This window comes from Tamandua tetradactyla, chromosome 1 (genome assembly GCF_023851605.1).
Source record: "Tamandua tetradactyla isolate mTamTet1 chromosome 1, mTamTet1.pri, whole genome shotgun sequence".
Lineage (NCBI taxonomy): Eukaryota > Metazoa > Chordata > Mammalia > Pilosa > Myrmecophagidae > Tamandua > Tamandua tetradactyla.
Window position 1 is genome coordinate 101,605,996 of NC_135327.1, and position 25,333 is coordinate 101,631,328.

Sequence of the window (25,333 nt, forward strand, 5' to 3'; positions counted from 1 at the left end):
GTTTCTGATGAGTAAACAGTGGAGAGGGGGAAATTTGGGCTTTATCTCATCAGTCCTGTAATTATTCTCTATTTAGATAGTCACAAGGACAAACATACCCTAAGCTGCAGATGTTATTGAATTACATAGCTTTTTTTTTTTTTTTTTGTGCGGGCAGGCACCGGGATGGGAGGCTATATAGCTTTTTAATATTGCATAAACTATATGTATATATATATAGTGGTAACATACGGAGTTTGCCATTATAATCATTTTTAAGTGTACAATTCAGTGGCAGTAATTACATTTACAATGTTGCGCTACCATCAACACTATCCATTACCAAAACTTCTTCATCACCTGAATAGAAACTCTGTACACATTAAACAATAATTCTATTTCCTCCTCCCTTCAGCCCCTGGTGCCACTAATATACTCTCTGTCTCTATGAATTTGCTTATTTGATATTTCATATAAGTGGAACCATACACTATTTGTCTATTTGTGCCTGACTTATTTCATGCATGCTGTCTGTTCATCTATGTTATCATATGTATCAGAGCTTTACTCCCTTTTATGGCTGAATAATATTCAATTATATGAATATATCCATTTTATTTATCCATTCATCTGTTTATGGACATTTAATTGTTTCATACCCTTTGGCTATATGAATAATGCTATTATTAAAATTGGCATTGAATGCCAGGTGCATTCAATGGGGAAAGAATTGTCCCTTCAATAAATGGTCCTGGGAGAACTGGATCCATTTGCAAAAGAATGAAGTTGGATCCCTACCTAACACCACATTAAAAAATTAACTCAAAATGGATTGACTTAAATATAAGAGCTAAAATAATAAAACTCTTGGAAAAAGACAGAGGGAACAATCTTTATGACTTTGCATCTGACAATGATTCTTAGACATGCTGCCCAAAACACAAACAAGAGTAACAAAAATAGATAAAATTAAAACTTTTGTACATCAAAGGACATTATCAGGAAAGTACAAAGTATATTCATAATCAAATATCTGATTGAGTCCCTGTTTTCAGTTCTTTAGGGTGTTTACCTAGAAGTGGAATTCACAGGTCATATGATAGTTCTGAGTTTAACTTTTTGAGGAACTACCAAACTATCTTCCATAGTGTTTGCTCCTTTTAATTCCCACCAGCAATGTCCTGGTGTCTCTGTCTCTCTGTTTCATCCATATTTATTTTCTGTTTTGTTTTGTTTTTAATAGGCATTCTGTTAGTGTGAAGTAATATCTCATTGTGGTTTTGGTTTGCATTTACTTGATGGATAATGATGTAGAGTATTTTTTCATGTGCTTTTTGGCCATTTGTATATCTTTTTTGGAGAAATGTCTTTTCAAGTCTTTTGCCCACTTTTAAATTGGGTTGTTGTCTTTTTGTTATTGAGTTGTAAGAGTATTTTATATATTATGGATATTAATCCCTTATCTGATAAATGATTTGCAGCTATTTTCTTCTGTTCTATAAGTGGTCTTTGTACTTTCCTGATAATGTCCTTTGATGTACAAAAGTTTTAATTTTATCTATTTTTGTTACTGTTGTTTGTGTTTTGGGCGGCATGTCTAAGAATCATTGTCAGATCCAAAGTTATAAAGATTGTCCCCTCTGTCTTTTTCCAAGAGTTTTATTATTTTAGCTCTTATATTTAAGTCAATCCATTTTGAGTTACTTTTTGAATGTGGTGTTAGGTAGGGATCCAACTTCATTCTTTTGCAAATGGATCCAGTTCTCCCAGGACCATTTATTGAAGGGACTATTCTTTCCCCATTGAATGCACCTGGCATGCTTGTCAAACCTCAAATGGCAAAAGACGTGTGGATTTATTTCTGGATTCTCAGTTCTTTATCATTGGTCTATATGTCTGTCCTTATGCCAGAACAGCAAACTATATTTTAAATAAAAGATTAAGCTTCTTAAATATCTTCCTTGCAGGTTTCTTTATCCTTGAGTAGGTCCTGCCTCTCAAGCAGCAGAGGTAGTAACTGAATCTTATCATTTGATTGGATTATAGCTTACTTTTATTCATAAAACACAATGAAGGCCATGTTCCTTTACAAGTGAATTAAATTAGAGAATAAAATGAAAAGTAAAAACTGATCTATTGAAATGATTATAAAATTGAAATATTGAATCTTCAAGGAAGCAAAAATATCTTGTTGAATAGGATAGTAATTCTCAACTCTGGCCGTACCATAGAATCACTTGGAGAGCTTTAAAACAGCAACAACTACAAATACAATATCTGACTCCTCCCCCAGAGACTCTCATTTCTCTGGAACCCAAGATTCAGTATTTTTAAATCTCCCCAAGTGATTCTAATGTACAGTCAGGTTTGAGAACTGCTGGAAAAGATAAGCAATCCAAACTATTTAAGGAAAGCACATTTCTTAGTACATGAAAAATAGTGACCTAATGGCTATTTGATGAAAGGAACTGTGAGAAAATACGAGAGGGAGACATTTTTAGAATAAAATTAGTAGAGGTTTACAGTCCTTTATTCACAGTTCTGAAATTTAAAAACTCTGAAAACCAAAAGTTTTTCATAACTTACTTGGCAGCAAAATCTAATCGAAACTGAATTTGTTTGGTGGCACAACTGAGGCTATTTATAGTCTTCTTTATCCCATTTGGTCTGGATAATCATACGTTTAATTGCAGGAAGATAAATGTGTCTGATTGCAAGTTGCTGTTCCAGACCTCTCTGAGCATGTGAAGTTGAAAGGGTTCAATTCTGAACTGCATAACATTTTGGATTCTGGAATTCAAAAATACATCTAATCTCTGGTGTTTCAGAAAAAAAGAGTTATGGAGTCATAGTAGGGAAGAGCTGTGATAGGAATGGCCAAAATAATGATACTTCAGGGCAGTTTTTCTTTATTGTGCTTGTCAGATTAAGGGCAATGCATTTCTTTCAGTTATCTAGGCAGTGGTTTAACATCCACCTTAGACGAAAGCAATGGTCAGTATCAGCATGTGGTCCTTGGCTTCACATAGGTGCATTTCGTGAGCCTGATCTGAGAAGTGGGTCCATTTCAGGCCAAGCATGGCGAGAGAAACTAAGGTTAAGCAACAATCCGAGTAGAAAAAGAATCATTTTCTACGAGACTCTTCAGCCAAAATTAGCCACATAAAACAACACGCATTTATTGTGTCACGCGGTTCCTAAAGGTCAGGCATTTGGGAGGGTCTTAGGTGGGTGGGTCTCATCAGGATCGCTCAGGAGGCTACAGGAACTGTGTCGGCAGGAATTGCTGTCATCAGAGGGCTGGGCTGGGCTGCAAGGCCCTCCCTCCTTCACATCCCTCCTCACCAGGGTGTTGTAGGGGCCTCACTGCCTCGCCTTCAGGCCTCTCCTTAGCTCTGACCAAGTAGGTAACGCAGCAGCTGCTTTCCCCCTGTGTGTGAGCCCCGAGGGAGGGAAAGAAGAAACCTCCACGTCTTTCACAATGAGCCTTAGAAATCACATGCCATCACTTCTGCCATATCCTGTTGGCCACGCCACTAACCCTGAGCCAGAGTAAGGAGAGGACACGAGGTGCAAGTGCCAGGAGGCTGAAAGTGTGGGTGCCACCCAGGAGGCGGGGCTAAAGAGCCTTTAAAATCATGTTCTTTAAAGGAGTACAACCATTTGTAATAGTCTGTTCTAAGGAAATAAACAAAGGTAAATATTATGACTTCTGCGCAAGGATGCTTGTTACAGCATAATTTGTAAAGCAAAATTATTAGAAATAGCCTAAAATATCCAATGATAAACCAACCATTAAAGTGTGAAACATTCATAAAATAAAATAGCCATTAAAACCATGCTTTAAAATATATATTTGATGATGTAATAGGCATATTATATAGGGTTAAATAAAAACATAGATTACAGAATAGGTTGAGGATGACTCCAGTCTTGTAGAAGAAAAAAGAAATGACTGCAAAATCCACACCAGAATGAGAACAGAGTTTTCTCTGGGGATGCTTTTTAATGTGGTTCTTTATACTTTTTGTATCTTTTGAATTTTCTGTAATGAGCATATATGAGAGCAAGACCTTCTCTGCTTTGTTTAACACAGATCCTCAAATTCTAGCAGCATTCTTTTTTTTTTTTTTTTTTAACATGGGCAGGCACCGGGAATCAAACCCGGGTCCTCTGGCCTGGCAGGCAAGCATTCTCGTCTGCTGAGCTGCCGTGGCCCGTCCTCTAGCAGAATCCTTGATACAAAGTAGGCATTCAAATATTTTTGGTTCTTGTTCTTTATGAAGTTTTATTTCAAGTTTATTTTAACATGAGATTGAAAGTGACTAAACCTAACCAGTATGAAGACTGGGTATATTTTTCCTGTGATGGCAACTTAAGAAAATTTTTAGGAAATAAACTATGTATGATCTGGACCATAATGTGTGGGATAACGACCTGCCAAGACTGTTCACACCCTCACCCCTGGAACCTGTGAATATGTTACCTTGCATGGCAGAAGGCACTTTTTTTTTCTTTTGACAATTAGATTTTTATTTATATCAAAAAAAACTATTTAGATGATCTTTAAAAATAAAGAATTTAATGAAACATAGCAAAAAATAGCCCCATAACCCACCCCACTCCAGGTGCTTGTTTCCTACATATGACATATGACCAGTTTCAACTCTTTAACTTCTTCTTTTTTTTTGAAGTATTTACCTCCACATCTCTAAACCACATACTTGAAATCTTTGAACCTCTCTGTGGATATTTCTGCTCATATTTCTGGAGTCTTTAGATATTTTATCACTTCTCTTTTGTATTGAATATCCTGTTTCTTGGTTCCCAGGCCTGCCTTTCCCTTCGGTGGTTTACATCTCCACTTTTTAATGTTTCAGTACTTCCTCTGGGAGCTTCCGGGCAAGAGATGCTCAAAGGTCTGCAAGTGCCTTCGTTCAGGGGTCATCCTGGATGGACGGTTTGGTTGGGTATGAAATTCTAGGCTGGAAATCCTTTCCCCTCGGGGTCTCGGAGGCCTGGTTCCACTGTCTTCTAGCATCTGGTCTGATGCTACGTGAAGCCACGTTTCTTACACTCCTTGTTCTGTCCCCCTCCAGCACCCTGGCACCCCCACCCCTGGCAGCTGCTCTGCAGTTTCTCACTCCTCTGGTTTCTATCCCAGCTCCCTCCAACTCACCGGCCCTTAAGGCCTATCTTTTTTTTTTTTTTTTACACCCCCTGCCTTTTCCTGCTCTTATTCTGCCTCAGTAAACCCATCTTCCAGAAGCTCAGAAAATGTAAGGGATGAGCTAGAAGCACCCATAGACTACACCAATGTATCCCCTTTACAGCTCTCACACCCTCAAATCCTTGCTTTTTATCCTCTCTATACCAGTGGGTTTTCCTGGAGAGGAGAGGGAAAGTTTTATCAGAGTCAGGTGGGGCTCGTAACTACATGGAGCCTTGAATAGGAAGTGAGACCTTGTTGGGTGTACATGGTCATGTGATGCCCTGATATATCCCAGAGTAAACTGGGTAGAAAATAAAAAAGGATTCAAAAAGTCCCCTAGAGGAACTAGGGAAAAACGTGGAAATATTAAACTTCCCCACCAGTGGAAGGCACTTTAAAGAGGTGATTAAATTGAGGATCTTGAGAGTGAGCGATTGTCCTGAATTTTCTGGGTGGGCCCAATGTGTATACAGTAAAAGAGGGAGAGTCAGAGAAGAAGATGTGATGACAGAAGCAGAGGTCAGAGGAGTGATGGGGCCACAAGCTGAGGAATGCAGGTGGCATCTAATGGCTAGAAAAGGCAAGGCAAGAAATTCTGCCCAAGAATCTCCAAAAGTAACGCAGCCCTGCTAACCCCTTGATTTTAGCCCCATGAAACCCATTTCATACTTCTGACCCTCAAAACTGTGAAAGAATAAATTTGTGTTGTTTTAAGCCACTAATTTTGCTACAGCATCAGTGCGAAACTAACACAACCTAGGATTTGATACAACTTTCAGTTCTTCCACATGAAAGAACTGGTTAAAGTACAAGCAGATGTAGATTAAAAAATAGTCTGTTTTCTTTCCTTCTAAATTTATCTGATTCATGTTTTAAGGATTGGTTGAGCCTTTTGTATTTCTTATAGAATGCCAACAGTTCTCATCACTATTTAATGATAATTCTAGTCTCTGTTTTTGCAGTAGGCCAAAAGTTTTAGTTTTCAATATAAACCAAAAGTTCTAGTTTCCAATATAAACCTAACGAGCATGTTGCCAAGGAAATGTTGGGTCCTTCTAAAATGTTCTGAAGATCCTGCTGGGAGTAACTTAGTCCTGGGGAAGGCCTTCTCTTCTGATGTTCACCATCCTTAGGTAACTGTTTGCCTCCCATTGGTCCTTTCTGTGTTCTCTTACTGGTTGCCCCTGTCTCCAGCTCCTGTGGGCCAGCAATGATGAGCTGGTTGCCCTGGATACTGTGATGAGAAGATAAACAGGTCCCTATGTCCACGAGGTTCCATCCACCCAAGACAGGGATCAGTCACATAATTTACAATGATTAATTACATGATTACTAGTATGTTTTTTCTTTAAAAAAAAAAAGTATGTGAAGATGCTATAGAAGCATATAATGGGCCCTTACCTAGTTTTAAATTTTGTCTGATCAACACTTTTCCTTTGTATTTTTGGTGGGGTGGGATAACATCCCATGTTGTTTTTGTAGAAAACCCTTTCATCTCAGGTTGGAAATATGGAAACTGTTCTATCTCACCTCACATAAAACACATAGCAATAGCTCCACAAATACCAGCATTGCAAAAGTTCAGGGAACACAGCTGTGGTAGTTAGGATCAGGTGTCAACTTGGCCAGGTGAACATGCTTAGTTCTGTTGCTGTGTGCAAGAGCCAATGATACATGAAGCTCATCTGTTGCTGATTACATCTGCACTGGGCTAGGAGGTGTACCTGCTACAATGAATGATGTTGATTTAATTGGCTGGTGCTTAAATGATAGAGCTTAACATAGCACAGCCCAAGCAGCTTAGCATACTCATCTCAGCACTAGCAGCTCAGCCCAGGCCTTTGGAGATGCAGAAAGGAATCACCCCAGGGAAAGTTGTTGGAACCCAGAGGCCTGGAGAGAAGGCCAGCAGAGATCACCTTGTGCCTTCCCATGTAAGAAAGAACCTCAGTTGAAAGTTAGCTGCCTCTCCTCTGAAGAACTATACATTAACTAAATAAATTCCCTTTTATTAAAAGCCAATCCATATCTGGTGTGTTGCATTCCAGCTAGCAAACTAGAATAATAGCATTTGGTAATCTCATGAATTTTCCTTTAGAAAGACTTAGGTTCCTTTTAACCAATTTGTGAAATTCTTTTTGCTTCTCCCACTGCCCACTTACCTTCTTCCCAGCTCCACACTAAATGCTCTATTGGCTTCCTGCTCACCCCATACCTCCCTCCAATTCCCTGCCACATCTTTGAAAAGGGGTGGTTTATACAATGTGGAAAATACATTTTCTTTGCGGAGCTATTTCTATTTTGAGCCTTAATTTTTAAATCAATAAGGAAAAACAGAGGATCCCAGAAAGAGAATTCCCAGCATGAAAAACTGAAGGGGGAGGGCTCAGAAAACTGTTTGGTGCTCTGTGAACAAGTTAACTGAAGCACTACATGCATCATTTTCCACCTTTGGTTTTTTTGTGTCTCTGAGACCATGTGGGGGCTTTCCTGGGAGGTGGGAGCCCACAACAGAAGGTGACAGTAAATATTTAGTCTGCATCTCACCTCGACCCCTATATATCTGTGACACTGAAGACGAGGAAGAGCCTGAAAACACATGGAAATAGTTCAATAAACCTTACAATTTAAAATATATATAATACGTAGTAATTAATATTTTAATTTTACTGCTGTTTTGATTTGGGGGGACACATACATATATTTATAAGCGTTTTCCTAAGGATAGTCATCACTTCTATCTCCCCTAACCCTCCCAACCCTCCTTTTATCCCCATTAATTCTTCAACTATAAATTTTGCTACCATGAGCATTTTCAGAGTCCATACTCCCAAGATTGGGGTGGGACTGGTTGTCTTCTAGGGAGTCTATAATTTTCCTGCTGCAGTCTTAAGGTGTCAGCAATCAGCTAAACCTGGAGTCTAGGCTCGTGAATGGTGTCCACACTGGCCGGTCAGAGCCCAGCAGCAAAAACCTTACCTAGGAAGGTGCTGTGCAAAACTGATTCCGCCCCACTCTCACCTCTGTGGAAGCAGGCCTGAGGGGACCCCCCAGGTCTAGCACATTGCTACTTTGAATTTCAAGTAATTAACATCGATTAACCTAATTTGAATAGCAATTCTGCCATGTACCGCTGGCCTCTCGCAGTCTCCTGTTAGTGTCATCAGTGTGATGCACTGAGCTGCAGAGCCCTCCCAAACCCCTCCCCTACCACCTCCAGACACCTGTGCACACACACACTGCTAAAGTTAAAAATAATTGTGTCCTGAAGGAGAAATAGCTTGGTCATTGTGATTTTTTTTTTCTATCAGACATAGATTTCTCAAAGATTATCCACATATGTATTTTTTTCATGTAATCTTTGAAAGTGATTTTGATTACCTTTTTTTTGTCTCTGTTTTGAGGCTTTCTTTGAGAATGCTTTTAAGGAAGGATTTAAGCATTAAAAGTGTTAGAGAGACCAAGAATCTGGACAAATAATCGGGATTTAAGGGATTTAGCATTTTAAAGGTCATCTCACCTATCCCCATTTCACCTGCCCTGTGAGTCCATGATGCTTGCTTTGATGTGACTCAGTATCTGGGATGGTTGCTGTAAACCTGCCAGGTGTCAGGTGAATGTTCCTCCTATCTGAGCAGAGGTGCAATTAAACCAGGGTCTTTATCTCAGTTTTTCTAGAATTTTTGTTTAAACTAGAGTCTTTGAAGGATAAATAATATTTAATATTTTTGGCATACCTTGTATATTTTATAATTTGGTTCCTATCTGCATTATTTATGAATGTTACATAGTGATGGTTTTCAGGTGTTTCCCATCATCATGGCATAAACACCAATATTTTACAATATGTCTTTCTAGCCTTCAACTGGCTGATTTGTTTCTAAAGTAAGTCAATACAGTTCTTCAAGATTTTTTGCCTACAATTCCAATGTATTAAAAACAAACAAGCAAACAAACAAATGAAGGCAGCAAACTTAGATGTAGCCGCTCTTAATTTTGTTTGTGTACTTTGAAACAAAGTATTACTTTTGGTAGCTACATTTTTCTTTTTCTAATTCAATTTTTTCCCCTAATATTTTATTAGGTGCAGAGAGAGCTAGCAGCTGTTATTGCTTTGAAAGCAAGAAAGTCTGGTGAGTAGTTTTTTTATGGGGCTGGAGAAAGATTTTCATTCTTTGGGGATATTTCACATATTATCCTGTAGTGGGCAATCAACTGAGTCTATCCCAGCCATCATAACAGCATAGGATGCTATCTAGTTCCTTAAAATAAAATATCACTGGTTTGCTCTATTTTAGATGTCAAGGGATAATGAAATTAAAAATAAAAAAGATATGTTTGCAGTTTGCTGCAGCTGTAAAATCCAAGTACACAAAAAAAGAAAGCAAGCCAAAAAAAGGAAAGAAAGAATGCAAACTACATTGCATCATAATGTATCATAACAGAGGACGATGAATGCTAAAGAGAGGGTATCTTTTTAAGGGCTACATCTTTTAAAATAGTTTCTTTTAAAAATAATTTTTTTAAAAAATTGGTTTAATGATATTTAAAAGCAAGCATTTTTTTTATAGGTCTGATTGCATGGATCTGATTCTAGGTCTGTATCAAATCATTTGTGGAAATGATATGTGGAAAGGAAAGGGGAGCTTTCAGATACATTTTGAAGGAGAAAAAGCCATGCTCCACTGAAATTCAATATGAAATGAGTACTCACTGAGGTAGCAAAATGCTTGCTTAGAGGGGAATGACAGAAAAGGCATCCTTACCTGTTCCTCATTGTTCAGGAGGAGGAGGTAAATGACAAATGGAATGAAAAACCAGAGCAAGGTGCTTCTTGGATAATGTTGAACGAGCCTACGTTTTTTTAGGTAGAGAGACCACGACAAAGTCAAATGAAGACAAAATTTGAAGAAATGAATGGAATGGAAATGGTTAAGAACAGTAACTGTACATTTTACATCTTTCCTTTTCAAGGTAGAAACTGTGAGAATGTGTTGTTACCCCAGTTACTTTTTGAACCAAACACACAGGAGTGTGAATTAGCTTATTATGGTTAATCATGCTTTCTTTGTTGGTTTGGGGGATTTAGAGGACAGAGATATGGTGCGGCAGAAGCAATGAAGAGGAGGATGTAAGAGTGAGCGGTTGGGGCCCACAGCGCCTTGCCCAGAGAGGGCCCTGCGGACAGCACCAGGTCACCAGCATTAGCAGAGGTAGTGGTTAAATTGGAGAAAGAAGTCAGGAGGGACAACTTAGAAACAAATGGTGCTACAACTTATCTTGATTCTTGTTATCCTAAGAGGACAGAACTTAGCCCTCTGTACTAGTTGGGATGGCTGTGCCTCAGAGGGTAGCATTTGGTTTTTTAAAGTTTCAGACTAAGTTAGGGAAGCGATCAATAACTTGATCGTGTCAGTGCTAAAGAAAAGCAGGGCAGTTAGATTCGGACAGGGAGGCTGCGGAAGGGGCTGCTCATTTACAGAGTGGGGTGGGGAGAGCTCTGATCAGGGGGCAGTTGAGCAGAGAACTGCAGTCAGGGAGTCCCGGGAGCATGGATGGAAGCGCATTTCAGCAGAGGGATTGTACGTAATGCGGCTGAGGAGTAAGGAGGCTAGAATGGCTGGGGCAGAGTGCACAAGGCCGAGAATGTAGGTTTGGGTGCTAGGCTAAAAAATTTGAACGTTTGGGAGGTGAAAGGAAATGAAGATAAGTAAACAAGACCCAGATAAAATTGTCTTGGGTTTCTTACAGGGGTAATTCCATCCTCTGCCAACAATGACTGTTCTGTCTCTGTTTTACCAATCCGTATAACTCTTTTCTCTATTTCACATTATTTCATTAGCTAGGATCCTACAGTATAAGGTTGAATAATAACAATGATAGTTGATATTCTTATCTTGTCCCTGACTTCATTTTAGTTAAATATAATGTTTTCTAGTCAGAAGAATATTTTAAGTGACGAAGGTTGTTTTGGAGAAAAAGCACCCAAACCTCAGCAAATTTGGGACACAATCTAGCAATAAAAATAATCTACAAGGTATATATTATGAAATTTCAAAGAATTCAAATTTGGAAATACTGGAGATAGCCATTTGCTTTGCTTGTACTCTCAATGCTTAAATGGGCAGTTAGAGTGGGTGGAAAATAGCAATGGCAAGGCACAAGAGACTTAAGTCACGAGAATTGCTTTTATTCATTCATTTGTCAAATTCTTTCTGGGCACTAACTATATGCCAGGCCCAGTGTGAGGCACAAAAAATACAATGGTGGGCGAGGACAACATGGCCCCTGTTACTTTTAAATTACAACTAAATAAAAAGCAGTAATGAGTCAATGACCATCTGACAAAAAGGAAAAGTCATTACTGTGACATTAGGGGTGATGAAATGCAGAACCATTAGGCAGAACCTTAATTAAATAGGGTTCCAGCTGCTGAATGGTTCTTCCTACATATGCTTGTTGCTGTTTTGTTTTTTTTTAAAAAAAAACTGTTTTGAGTTTCTTTTCTTTTCTTTTTTTTAAGAAAAGGATGAACAAGAAAATGAACTATTTTACGTCTAATAAAATAAAGTATTAAAATGATGGTTGCCACGTCTGGGGCTTGACAGAAAAAAGAAATTGATTACCCTAATATCTTATGTCTAGCAGTAAAACTGTTAATTAGGGCTCAGGTGGGCATGCCAGATTTATGACTAACTGCAAAGGATTATTAAAATGAGAGTTTCTATAAAGAAGTTTTTAGTTTCAGCATACCAATACAAACAGAAATAAAAGGAACCTGCAATCAAGAAGTTATATGAATGATTCAGGCTCTAGCTTAGTAACAAAAAATCCATTTTGTTGTAATTTTCTAAGAGGCCGATAGGAAGTGCCTTTAAATAGTTGTTTCTTCTAAGAGCTAATCTTAGTGAATGTGAATAGTGTATTAAGGTTTCACAGGACAAAATTAGCACAGATATCCTTGCACTTCTTTTTTCTTTGTTGGATTGCTTATTCTACTGCTAATGTTAGCTAATTAGCGTCTTGGGAGATATGTTTCTTGCCTTTTTTCAGAGAATCCACAGCCAAAGCACTTTTCGCTCTCATTATCTCTAGATCATATGAAATTTGTGCTGTTGTGGGCTTCTATTTCTGGAAAGCCGGAAATCTCATATTGGTAAATCTCCTTGGCAGTTTTTAAGTTTCACTCTGTTTCTACTTAGCCTGTAACCAGTTAAGTGTTTGAAAACTAAATATCCAGGATAGTAAGGTTAGGAAAGGAAGCAAGGGCCCTAGGCTCTGTTTCTGCCATTAAATGTCTTTGTGACCTCAGCTAAATCATTCCAATTGGAATCATGAAGGGGTTGGTGTAGAATCTGACAACATTAGAGTATCCTTTCAGCTCTAATATTTAATTATGGCAATTAATATTTTCTTTCATTGCTTTAACCTTAATCACGATTTGGGGATTCTTTTATTAAGGGCTCTTTCTAGTTTCCAATTGACAGAAACTCCAAGTTAAAACTAGAAAGGGAATGTATTGGCTCAGTAAAGCTGTGGAGTTGAACAATATCTGCAGAAGGAGAGAACCCCTTTCCTGACAGCAACACACAAGTATTGGTGAGAGATCTTGTTGGAAGGATGAAATGTCCCCACTCTGGGGCAGTGCAGGAGAATTGGGTGGTGGGGGAGAGGTGAAGTGAGTCCCATATAAGACACATGGGCTGAGGCTAGAGTAGGTGTGGCTCTGCAAAGAAAATCAGCAGAAGGGAGAATGGATGCTGGCAGCATCCAACATGGGTTCTCTGCAGGAAGAATTGTTTTTATTGTCCAGATGTCAATAGAGAAATGCCTGAGGTCACACAGGCTAGAAAGCCATCAGCCAGGTGCCAGCTCAAGTTCCAACACCCAGGGTTTGGGGGTTTTCTGTCCACCCTTATTAATAATTTTCCGGAATATGAAAGTAGAGATGTGATTTGTAAAAGGGCATTTCTGTCTTCCACTTTTGTTCCTGGAAATGGAGAAGAATAAAATGGAACTTATTTCCATTTTAATTTCATAACTTTTCAAATAGTGAACATAGAATAATAGTATTTTTTTCTATTTCTTGGATAAGCCAGCCAAGGATATGGATTGAAGTGTTATTTGGTGCCAAGATACTTCATTATTTCTTGACATATCAAAAATATATAAATGACAGAATAGTAGGAAATGATTTAGCTTATTACGTTTTAGTTTTAGGATTTTTTAAACTTTATCATTCTTAATAGGCTAGGAAGGATGAAAGGAAAGCCAGTGTTTCCCCTTAGTTCAGTTATTTCTCCCTTGTTTATTTTGTCATCTTTGAGTGACATGTTCAAGCTTAAATAGGCATTTCTAGTGGGTGTTTGCATCCAAAGACCTGGAATTTCAATTATTTCCCATAGAATTTAACCCAGAGTGAAATGCACACGTCGGCAACCCCTGGAAGTGGTAACATGGTGGAGCCTCTTTGATCATCCTGGTGGTCTGCGAGATTCCCAAGTTTGAAGATCTTTCAGCCGCAATCACTAGTCACCAGTAAAGCATTTTAGGAAATGTTAGCTATTTTAAGCTTCCTTCTCAAGTGTGTGTTTGTAAAATTGGGAGAAGCCAAAAGGTACAGTGGCATGTGGAGGCTGTGAGGTGAGGCAGTCTGTGAGGTGATGGCCTTCAGACACCCCCTTTATTCTGCCCCAATTGCAAGGACATATTCTTCTTCACAGTGAAACATTCCAAAGAAAGAGTATTCCTGTTGTTTCTTCATGAGACATGAACTAGATCAATTTATTGATTAGTTTTTAACAGTAGAGAATAGATAAGACTTCTCCTTTTGGATGGATTGAAGAAATGAAGTAACCTTTAAGTTGATGGTATTAGTCCCACATTTGTAGTCTCTGAAGTTTTGCTTTTCATTTTTACTTGATAGATTTTTCTTTTAAGGCAGCCCCATATTTGACTTTATGCTTATCCTTTTGCAAACTCCTAACTCATTTAGGAGTATGTGCATGATGAAACAGGATTTTAGAGAGTAGACATTAATAACAAAATTAAGGGCCAACAAAGACAGGTTCACATGCTGGTGAAATTATCATCTCAGACTCCCTTTGGCTTTCTGGTTTTGTGTGATAATCGTTGATTGAGGGGAAAAAAATGAAATGCTCTTAAAACCAAAGGATATAATGATCTTCTTTTGAATGGTTTGTTCATCTAATCTCTGAGTGCTCTTATAATGATGTTCGAGATAAAAATTACTGGTTTATAATAGTAGAAGCCTGGCTGTATTTTAGGTAATCAAGGCAGTGATATTTTCAACCCACTTACATTTTCTCAAGACATTTACAGCTTATCCGCAAAGGATGCACCTGTGTTCTCTCAGAATGGCTCTTTGCAGATGGTTTGTTTTTGTCCTTTTCCTCTCCTTCACTTTCTCCGGGATGCTGTACCCACCAGCTAACATCACTCTCATTTGTGGTCAGCCCAGGCCTCCGCTGATTGCCTTTTAACCCCACAAAATGTGTGATTTAGCATTTGTCAACCAAGAGGAAAGAAGTAGCATGTGTTTTCCCTAAAATAATCAACACAGCATTCCTGTCTTCCTGATTGATTGATGGCCTAGGATGTTTTCTCTAGAAGAAAGAGCTTTGCCTCACACCACAATGATTACTGAAGTTTGTAAAATCTCTCTCCTCTGGTGCAATAATAACTCCTTGTTCTAACATTTCCAGAGACTGTTCTGTCTCTACTCAGTGACAGGTTTTGTCCATTCACACCCCAGCTCCACCAGAGCAGTGATTAATTCAATGGTTGACAGGTGTCCTTATCTTCCTTTTTTTTTAATGACTTAAAAACATAATAAGAGTCTTTGAACAGCAATACTCAATGTGGTGAAAAGTTAAAGGATCTTTGAAAATGCAAAACTCTGACAATCAAGAAAGTAACACTGGTAAAACCATGAGTGATTGAAAATGTACGCAGCAGATGCTTCGTAAATTTTTCCTAATCCCCACTGGGCTACAGAGAAAATTGCCTTAAAAAAAATCCTATGACACTGTCTTTGTAATTAGAGCTATTAGGTTGAAATGATAAATAACCATTCAATGACATACTATAAAATAGAATAGCCATTTGCACTGATTTCTCCTGAATAGCATGAGATTTGAGAGTCACAAGTATGAAACTGACTCTTTCAACCCTACGTTGTTTAGAATTTAGGAAATTAGAAAGCAAGGCAAAATGATTTTCTTTTCACCCTTCAACATGGTCACATCCTTGAAGACAGCAATGAAACAGATTTGCCGAAGAGAAGAATTATCACCGCAATAGCCTGTGTACTCCAGAATGCAAGGTTTCTCAGGCCTTTGTTTTCAAAAGTGCCTGCAGGGCACATCAGTGAGGGTATGCAGTGTTCACCGGGCTCGATAGACAAAAGTAATTAACGTTCCTAATGGAAGCTTGTTCCTCTTATAGAGCAGCAGATCTGGGGAGGAGAGCTGAACACGAGTGTTCCTGTCGCCAGAATGTGACAGCATACAGAGCAGGTCGTCTGTCCGGTCCCAGGACGATTTTACACCACTCAGATTGCTACTTCTTTTATATACTTTGCTAAGGCTTGAAAAACAATTTGCTGAGTTGGAGGAAAGAAAGGAGTGGGAGGCAGGAGAGAGGCCTTCAACAGAGTATCAAGCTTTCTATTTGAGAGCTGAGAAGCAACTTCGAGCATTGCAGCTCCTGGGAACGTATTTTCAATGAAAAAAAAAAAAAAGGAAAAACCTTGATGAGTATAATGAGGATGCCCTGTGCATAAATTCAATATTAGTTCTATACCCAAGGTCAAATGAAAGTTAATGACCATTTGCACACTAGAGAGTCAAAACCCACATTTTATTTCTTCCTAATAATGACAAAAAAAGGAGAGCAATTTATATTTAAATTGATTTAGCTCTCGAAGCATAAACACAGAGGTCTCTCTGGTACCATACCCCCCCCCCTTTTTTCTCAGTGAAACTTCTGGCAGGGCTCAACGTTCATAAAAAATTAAGTCCCATTCCATCCCGGTTCCCCCATGTTGACAATTTTTTTTGTTTTCTGTGCAACTCTCCTGTTCTCATCCTGCTGGTTTAGTGACACCAAATCAGAAGCCAGCAATGCGATCTCGATCTCGGGGCTACTTTCTTTAATGAGTTAGGTTTTGCATTTGTTTAGCTAATTAGCTGGTTGAGGCCAACTAATGGGTGTCTTTAATATACTGTTGACCGGGCAACTTCTCTGCAAGCCTGCCAGTTCCTTTGTTCCTGGACCTCTGGTGAGTGCCAGCCGCTTGCCCGACAATCGTCATTTATGCCACCCAGCAGTCAGAGCAGGACCCAGCATGGTCTACGAATTACCAGGTGCCCCGAATGGGGATGCATGCACAGGAAACCCTGCATCTGGCTGCTTCTGGGTATTTGAATTTTGTTTGGGGTTGGTGGATGGGGGCGGGGAGGGGGGATGGATCCAAGATTCATTTTTAGAAGTCCTAATTCTGTGACTGCCTCTCTTATCTCTAAGGTACAAAGTCAAAATGATCTGTAGATGTTTTAAAATCTTAAATGTTAAAATATTTAAGAAAATGGTAAAAGAAGATGATGACATAATTAAATGGCTGAAAGCATTTCTTATGTGCTAAAAGTATTCCTTGAGAAGAGAAAGCCCTGGCTATTTCCTGGTTTTATCAAGTTGTGGAGTTCTGCAGCCTATTAAATCCAGTTTCCTACCAGGATCTAGCTGTCCATGCAGCGAGGAACTATGCCTGCTGATCTAGCTGTGTGGCTTCCCTCAGCCTCGGTTTCCTGGTTTCCAGGGCCTGGTTGGGGACTGGAGGAGAATGTCCTCATTCTTTTGCTATGTCTGCAAGTTCTTGTCCCTAGGACCAAGCACTGGGAAACTGCTGCCTTCATGCCCAGCAGTGATGTTTTCCCAAGATTTCTCAGTTATACTTGGCTATCTAGTCCATAAGAATATGGGAGGAATAATTGCTGGTGCGTTCAGTTATTTGTCCATTTTTTCCCTTTCATTGACTTTTTCCTCAGTGAAAATATACAGAAAGCTCCCCCTGCCCCTGCCCTCCCCCCCACCCGGAGGGTACATTTTCTGCTATTATTTGTATTAACAAATAAAAGCTCTCAAGGGAAATCTTTGTCTTGGCCATATGACCATTTGTCACATTATAGGTATAATTGTATAAACAGCCGTGGAAATGGAGCTATTCACGGTAAAACTGAATATGACATAAATACAGTGTGTGTGGATATTAGTAAATACTGCCTCATAGTAAGTTACGCAAAGCACGTATTTTGCTGCAGCTGAATCAGTGAGGCAGTTCTGACCGAAGTGAAATTTACTTCCTATACTATTCTTTCCATTTGTATTACATGTAAATACTTAAACTGAGAATTTCTAAATCAGGCATTTTCTTTGTGAGTAAATGGTGGGTCTAGCTATTTGTGTTTCTTAGATAGATTATAAAAATACTGGATTTTAATTCTAAATACAGTGATTGAGATCTGTTATTGGAATAAGATCAGGGATAAAAATTTTGACCCCAGAGTCACTGAAGACAGGCATTATACCTTCAGCCTGGGCAGTGCATTTTGACATGAGTGTATTTGTTTGGAGTTGAGGGATCAGAGATGAACAGATAATTTTTAAAACAATCCCAGATCTCTTTCAGAAAAGTTTCATCAGATTGTTCCTTGGCAGACAAGATAAAGCTCTTTTTCTAAAGCTGTGATTGTTCTCCAATGTAATTTACATAGCAGTTATGGGCAGAGCTTGTTAACGGTGTCAGTTCCTGGGCCCAGTCCCTTGGGGTGCCAGTGAAGTGTGGATGGAGGCCCAGGAAACTGCACTTTTAGCAAGCCCTCTCCTCTAGCTGCTTTGGATGCCATACTTGGACCAACACATTCTCAAGTCTGTCTGCTCTGCAGTCCCAGGGAGTGGGGTGGTGTTTTAATGAAGGCTGTTAGTCTAATGAACCACAGGAGAGGGAATCAAAACTTTTATTCGTCCTTCTACACCTAACTCGTTTATTAGGTAATTTGTTTCTCTACCTGAAGGGAGACTTTCTCAGGGGAATGATAACAGAAGTCTAAAGCTCTCCGGCCCTGGCCATAAAGCCTATATAAATGGGGGGAATTATTACTAAGCTTTATTTGGTGGGCCAAGGCAGGAATAAGCAAACATTCTGACTGAAGTTTCTGTAGTAAAACTTGTCAGGGAGACATTCCTTTTGGAGCTGGAATGAATGGGCTGGAAAGGGGAAGTGAATTTAACCCTAGCTCCAATTAAGTGCACCTGAACCAAAGCCCTGTCCCTGTAAATTGTGTGCAGATCTAAGTTTACAGAGCTAAAAGCGTTCTCCTTTTGCCAAGAAATGGCAAATGCAAACATTTAATAAAAGCAAGGCATTCACTTTCAGACCTATTAAGGTCAGTTGAAGAAGTTTAAACCTTGCCATAATATTGTTTCTGGTAGAAAAATGACTGTGGGAAATTTGAGATTGAGGCTATCTTTATATTGTAAGGAAAGATGGTGGGTTTTAAAAATGTTGCCCATTCTTCTCTACTTACCAAAGGGAGTGAACCATGACAGATACAATTACCACCCTAGTGTTAGAGGTCATCTTTTTTTTTTTTAGTTTTGTTTTAGTGTGTTTAAAAGTCTCATTTCCTATATCCCAGGTTCTGAGGTTGGAGGTAAGTTGAGGTTGGAGGTAAGTTGAGGTTGGAGGTAAAAGGATCTTCTCTTTTGCCTGAGTGGGCCTTTGGACAGTGGACACAAACTAAACACAAGTGATTAAGAGGAAAGCAGATGTTCTTCCTGCCCCCACCTCATTAAGCCCAAGCTGGGAACCCCTCTGGTGACAGTGGACAGGGACAACTGTCCCTGCAGCCTGGAGTCCCCAGGGAGCAGGGCCTGCAGCCATCATCAGGTGCAAAGGGGCACATTCTCTCATGGGGGCCTCGTGAGTATGAGAGCTGTACCCCAGCCTGCAGGTGGGTCCCCAGTTCTCAGAGGGTCTCCATGGGAACTAATCATGAGCATCAAAGTCAGGCTTAGCATTGATACCTAAATCCAAGTTATTGAAGTTGCTTCATTTCCCTCTTAACTTTAGGCTGACAAGAGTTGACTAATTTCATGATTATTCTGGCAACCAAATGGAAAACATCTCCTCATGGAACTACATTTATTTGAATGGGCTGGGCCGCATCAAGGGAGCTTTCCAGGGCCCTACTCTAGTGAAGTTTTTTTATTACCTTGATATTTGAAGAAAGCCCAACTGATAAAATAACCTATAATTTGCCAATTTTATGTGTAAATTCAAACACACATACTTTTACTTATTTGTGGCCTTGAAAAATAGTTTGGGCTGATAACCCAATGCATAATGTTCTTTGTACTATATATTCTACCCTTTATTACATCATACCCTTGGAGGTTTCACTTACCGTTGCCCCCCTTTTACTAGTAATGAAGTTAAAGCTTGGGGAGTTGAAGTAACTTGGCAAAGACCATATACTAGAAGTATTGTTGGGATATGCCACATTTTCTTCCCAAATGTGTAATAAAAGGCAATTCCTTTAAATTCTAGTAGGATATATTTATCTATTAACTTGCCTTTCTGCCTCTAAAGCAAAATATCAAGAAAATTGTAGTTAGGTTCACCAGGTATTCTAGTTCACCAAAGCTGCCAGAATGCAACACAACAGAGGTGGATTGGCTTTTAAGAAAAGGGGATTTTTTTTTTTTAGTTAAAAACAGATAGTTCTTCAGAGGAAAGGCAGCTAACTTTCGACTGAGGTTCTTTTTGCACGGGAAGGCACAGGGTGATCTCTGCTGACCTCCTCTCCAACCTCTGGGTTCCAACAGCTTTCCCCAGGGTGATTCCTTTCTGCATCTCCAAAGGCCTGGGCTGAGCTGCTTGGGCTGTGCTACCTTGAGTTCTCTCATTTAAGCACCAGCCAATTAAATCAAACATCATTCATTGCAGCAGGCACTCCCCCTAGATGGCTGCAGGTGTAATCAGCTACAGATGAGCTTCACATGCCATTGGCTTATGTCCACAGCAACAGAACTAGGCATGCTCACCTGGCCAAGTTGACACCTGAACCTAACTACCACACTGGGTTTTTGTTCTTCGAGACTTTATTTTAGTTGTATAATGTACAAGCCATCTTTACATGAAAAGAAAACTTTTTTTTTCTAGATACATTTCCTCATAAGAAGGGCAACCCAACAGGCTGCTGGGCTCGAGGGTTGACCCCCCAACCCCACCCCTCTGCTTGCTTCCCTGGCAAATGAGTAAACACGTGCTCTAATTAAGAGGCTTGATACTGGACACACTTAGCTCTGCAGACACCATTTTTCTCAGTAAGTTCTCCTTTGACAGGCAATGTATTAAATCATACTCAAAAGAGAACAGTGTAAAAGCCTGTGAAGAAATGGAAGAAAAGGAAGTTTGGAGGTTCTTAGCTATAAAACAAAGACAGAATTGAAAGAGAGAATCCTCTCTGCCTCTGGGCAGGGATGCTTCACACCACCGGGGAGGCTTCACACCACCGGGGAGGCAGGCGGCTGCCTGGGCAGCCCAGCACCCTGCTCTCCTGGAGGGAGCTGCCCCCAGCCAGGTGTGGGCAATGTGAAGGAGCTGATGGGGAGATGGGGGCTTCTGGGTACCTCTGGTTTTGTTCCCTCACTATTAACTATCATGTCGTCCAAAGTGCTGTGAATTTCCAGAATGTCAGCATACCTTTATTCAAATGTTTGTAAAAGCAATATATTTCTTTTCTGCAGCAAATGTTGATTGACTTCTCTCTATAAATCCATGGCAGGGGGTTATGGGGTGGGAAGCAGGTAAGAGTGCTTAAAAATAAATATCGTCATGGTCCTGATATTCAAAGAGACCCAAGTCCTAGTAGGAAATGTTAGACACATTCAAATCAGCTCTTGCTTAGACTGCTTGTAATAAACCTTCTGTCTACTTTGTTTTTCGCCTCATTCCTGCCCAACTCATTTTAGACAATGCTTTCATCTTCAGCGCATATTGATGTAGATAGTCAGACCCGGGTACTCAGCTGTCTTCCCTGTCAAGTTGTCAACAAAGCTAGTTAACATCCCCTTGGCCTCAATTTTCCTGTCTGTAAAATGAGGATAATACTTAGAGCGCTTGGAATCTGATCAGTGACAGGGCCAGCCATACAATTACCCTAAAACATCGCTGGGATAATGAAATATATGCTGTCCTTTAGCACAGGGCTTCTGTAGGAAATGAATTGTTACAACAGTCAAAGTGTAAGTGGATACCACTTTGGCCAAAGAAGTCAGTATCACCTATTGGGGATTTTTCAGCATACCTTGCTGTCTGTACATTGCCAAGTACTTTTTCAGTGAACATAAGGAAGTACGTTGTTCAAGGTCCACCAAGTCAACCCCAGCCCCACTCCCACCTGAAGCCTCCCTAGCGTTTCGTTGGCAGTTAGTGCGAATTCCAAGACCAGATCGTGCATAGAATGTTGCTGGGTGTGCAAGTTGAATTCTTGATATTCTCACAAGCAGTGTGGACAACCAAAGCTATAGACTGAGCCCCCAGTCTGGGGGGTTGTTCATATGAAACTGAACCCCACAAAGGATTGGTCAGGCCTACTTAAAATTAGGCCTAAGAGTCACTCCCAAGAGAACCTCTTTTGTTGCTCAGATGTGGCTCCTCTCTCCAGCCAACACAACAAGCAAACTCACTACCCTCCCCCTGTCTAATGGGACATGACTCCCAGGGGTGTGAACCTTCCTGGCAATGTGGGACAGAATGAGCTGGGATTCAGCACCAAGGGATTGAGAAAACCTTCTCGACCAGAAGGGGGAAGGGTGAAATAAGACAAAGTGTCAATGGCTGAGACCAAACAGAGTTGAGAGTTTATCCTGGAGGTTATTCTTACACACAAGTAGATATCACCTTGCTATTCAAGATGTAATGGAGAGGCTGGAGGGAACTGCCTGAAAATGTAGAGCTGTGTTCCAGTAGCCATGTTTCTTGAGGATGATTGTATAATGATACAGCATTCACAATGTGACTGTGTGATTGTGAAAACCTTGTGTCTGATGCTCCTTTTATCTACCTTGTCAACAGACGAGTAAAACATATGCAATAAAAATAAATAATAGGGGGAAAAAAAGAATGTTGCTGGGCATGGACAACGTGGTTGTACACGTGTAAGTGATACAGGTCTCTCCTTAGTGTCTCTGAGTACACAGCATTCTCCATTTAAAAGTGTCAGAGACCTCCCCAAATGAGACGATTCAAAAGAAGTGAATGGGCTAAACCCCAGGAAATGGTATTCCTCTTTCATTAACAGAAACCCAGTTTCTCGCTGCCCCACTAAATATATGCTTTACAGATAGTAAGAATATTGGCGTGAAGGCATGATAAATTACCAGGCCTCAGACCCCAGTCCAGTCTAGTGAATTCTTTCCTGAGAGCATTATTATGGGGAAAATGAAATGAGATAATCCATGTTGAGTTTAGCATGTGCCTGAAACAGAGTAGGAGTTCAGTAGCCAAACTTATTTATTATGACGAAGGTGGTAGTTCCTTGCTCCCGTTGCCCCATTTGCCGGTAAATGACCTCCAGGCTCCTCAGCCCCATGGCCAAGCCCAGTTTGCCTTTCTGATTTCATTTCCTGGGGTTTCCCAGCCCTGGGGTTGTGTCAGACACTGTGACTTCCTTCAGTTTACGTCTGCCTGCGCCAGCTCCTTGACCTCTGCGCCTCCTTCCCCTCCCCCACCTGTCAGGACTTTTCCTTGAAGTCCTCTTTTAACCATAGCCTCCCCCACCCCTGACAAGGTGGTTGAGATATTTATTCAGGTTGTTTCTGCTTTACACTTATTACCTTCTGAATTGGTCTGCTTTGTTCAGTTCCTTAGACCATTACTCAGCAACACCATGTTCTAGAAATTATTCCGTACACTGGTGATATGGAAACATTAGTTTTTCTCTTAAGTAACTCGTGATACAGATTAGCAACACAGATGTTATGTTGCTAGCTGTAGAACATGGCCCTAAACAAAGAATCCCACAGAAAAAGGGCTCTGCTGGGCCCAGCTACGGGGCTCTTGGTTTTGACTAGGACGGGCCAGGGGTGCAGGCGGGAGGACTCTGGGAAGCCCGTGGAGGAGAACAGTTCATCTGGGGAAGGCAGGCCAAGGGCATCCAGGCCAGACACATAGAAACATGGGAGGGGCCCCTAGAAAGAAAGTCTGACACCTGGGGGTGAGGCCTTCGAGGCCAGGCTGAGCGCTTAGGCCTGCAGGTGGGCCTGGCCTGGGAGTCCCAGGTGACGCCTGCAGCCCAGGTGTCAAAGCTGCCACAAGGGCACATCCCCGGGCATTTCCCTTCTCCGTCAGGAATGCTGGGGTGGGCCCTGGCGCCTGCATGTGTATTGAACCTTCTGGGGGAGTCTAAGTAGGGACAGGCAGGAGGTTAAAGGGATGGAGGTGGCATGATCAGATGTGCATCTTAGAGACGGCACTGGGGCAGCTGGGTGAGAAGGGGGGGCGGGGGCGGCTGGCTGGCAGAAGCCCCAGGCAGCAAGGGATGAAGCGGCAGTGAGCTGTGACCGTGGCAGAGAAAGAAGAGGTGGAGACATTTCAGAGGAAGAGATGACAGGATTTAGTGAGAGACTGATATGAGGGCAGAGGGAAAGGAAGAACGTGAAGAGGCCTGAGGTTTGTAGCTATGGAACTTAATGATGATCAAGACGACCATCTAGAACAGACTCCAGGAGAAGAGGCTTGGGAAGTAGGACAGAGGACGTGGATGATTTCAGAACTCTGTGTCCTCACACTCCATCAGGTGACTCTTTCTTGAGGACAGAGCTTGTGCCACTCCACCTGTCATGGCAGTATATGTAGCAGATACTTAATGGCCTGTGCAATGAAAATATTCTGGATGGACCTGGAAATGTGGGCCTAGAACTCAGAATAGAGCGTAAAGACAGAGGCATAGATATGGTAGATATGGGAACAGTCCCCGCCATGGTGAAAGTCGTAACTACAGGAATAGGTAAGATCCCCAAGGTGAGAGGCAAATAGACAGAAGAGAGAGCCTGGGGAAACTTTCATTTTAGAGGGTTCAAGGGTAAGGTCACAGAAAAGGGGAGTTTAAATCAATAGTCTCAAGTAAGGATTTGAGAAACAGTCTGTGGACCCAGTTTTAGTGGTCACTGGTGAGCTTCGAGAGAGAACTTCTAATGGTACCAAATGGACCAGGTTATAATATTAGATGGAGTGACTTCAGGTTGCGTACTGGCCCCTGTTTTGCAAATTTTAATACTAAACAAGTAGAGTGATCAGGTAATGGGTTGCAGCTTCTTTTTTTCCCCCCCCCTTGGTTTTTTAAAGAATAGAAGAGATTTGAGCCTTTCAAAACATTCTGAAATCTGTGGTTACATAATGATAACCAAAGTGAATACACTTGATAAGCACTTCTTGGTCATGTTTGTTTCCATCTCACAAGGAATGCACCCCTTGCTGAATGTGGACTGGATGCTGTTGAGGGGCCCCCTGAAATAAATATTATGGCTCCTCTCCAGGAATAGTACAAAAAAATAGCTGACTATTTAGATAAGAAGGAACCAGGTTCTGCCTCCTGTGGCCTGGAAACTTCGCAATGTTTTTATAGCTTTTTTTATTTGTTTGTTTTCTTTGCCCACAACCCACAGAACATTCTAGTACCCTGCTCTGGTACACATCTCATGTATGAAAACTGTTAACTTTACAAGCTCTTTGTATTCTCATCTTTAAAAAAAATTTTTTTTCTATTCTTTCTATTGCTTTTTTTTTTTTTTTTTTATCCCACAGAATGTACCCAGTCAGTCAGGCATGTCTTTCTATTGCATTCTGTTCTGTTTTATTAAAAAATAAAAGAAATGAAATACTGGTCAGGATTCACATGAGTTGATTTCCCAGCTTACAGTTTGACCCAAACTATCTCATCCATCCTCGACCTTGAGGCCGAGACAAACATGTCCACTTTATATGTGACAACTCTGGCAAGTTACTTAGCCGTACTAGGTTCAGTTTCCCTGTCTGTAAAATGGGAACCATTTTAC

General features: G+C 40.5%; 1 protein-coding gene and 1 long non-coding RNA gene across 4 annotated transcripts in view; one reads left to right on the forward strand and one right to left on the reverse strand.

Moving 5' to 3' along the window:
• Positions 1 to 25,333, forward strand: part of RAPGEF5 (Rap guanine nucleotide exchange factor 5) — a 221,612-nt gene that overhangs the window by 82,657 nt on the left and 113,622 nt on the right. For 2 of the 3 annotated variants that reach the window (XM_077122137.1, XM_077122145.1), the window contains one exon: positions 9,276 to 9,324. In XM_077122137.1, the coding sequence (XP_076978252.1) occupies positions 9,276 to 9,324 (49 nt within the window). Of the gene's footprint in view, positions 1 to 9,275; positions 9,325 to 11,064; positions 12,791 to 25,333 lie in introns of those variants that run through there. The other variant, XM_077122151.1, reaches the window with a different exon arrangement.
• LOC143650870 (uncharacterized) overlaps positions 1 to 25,333 on the reverse strand; it is a 90,779-nt gene that overhangs the window by 556 nt on the left and 64,890 nt on the right. The window lies entirely within an intron of this gene.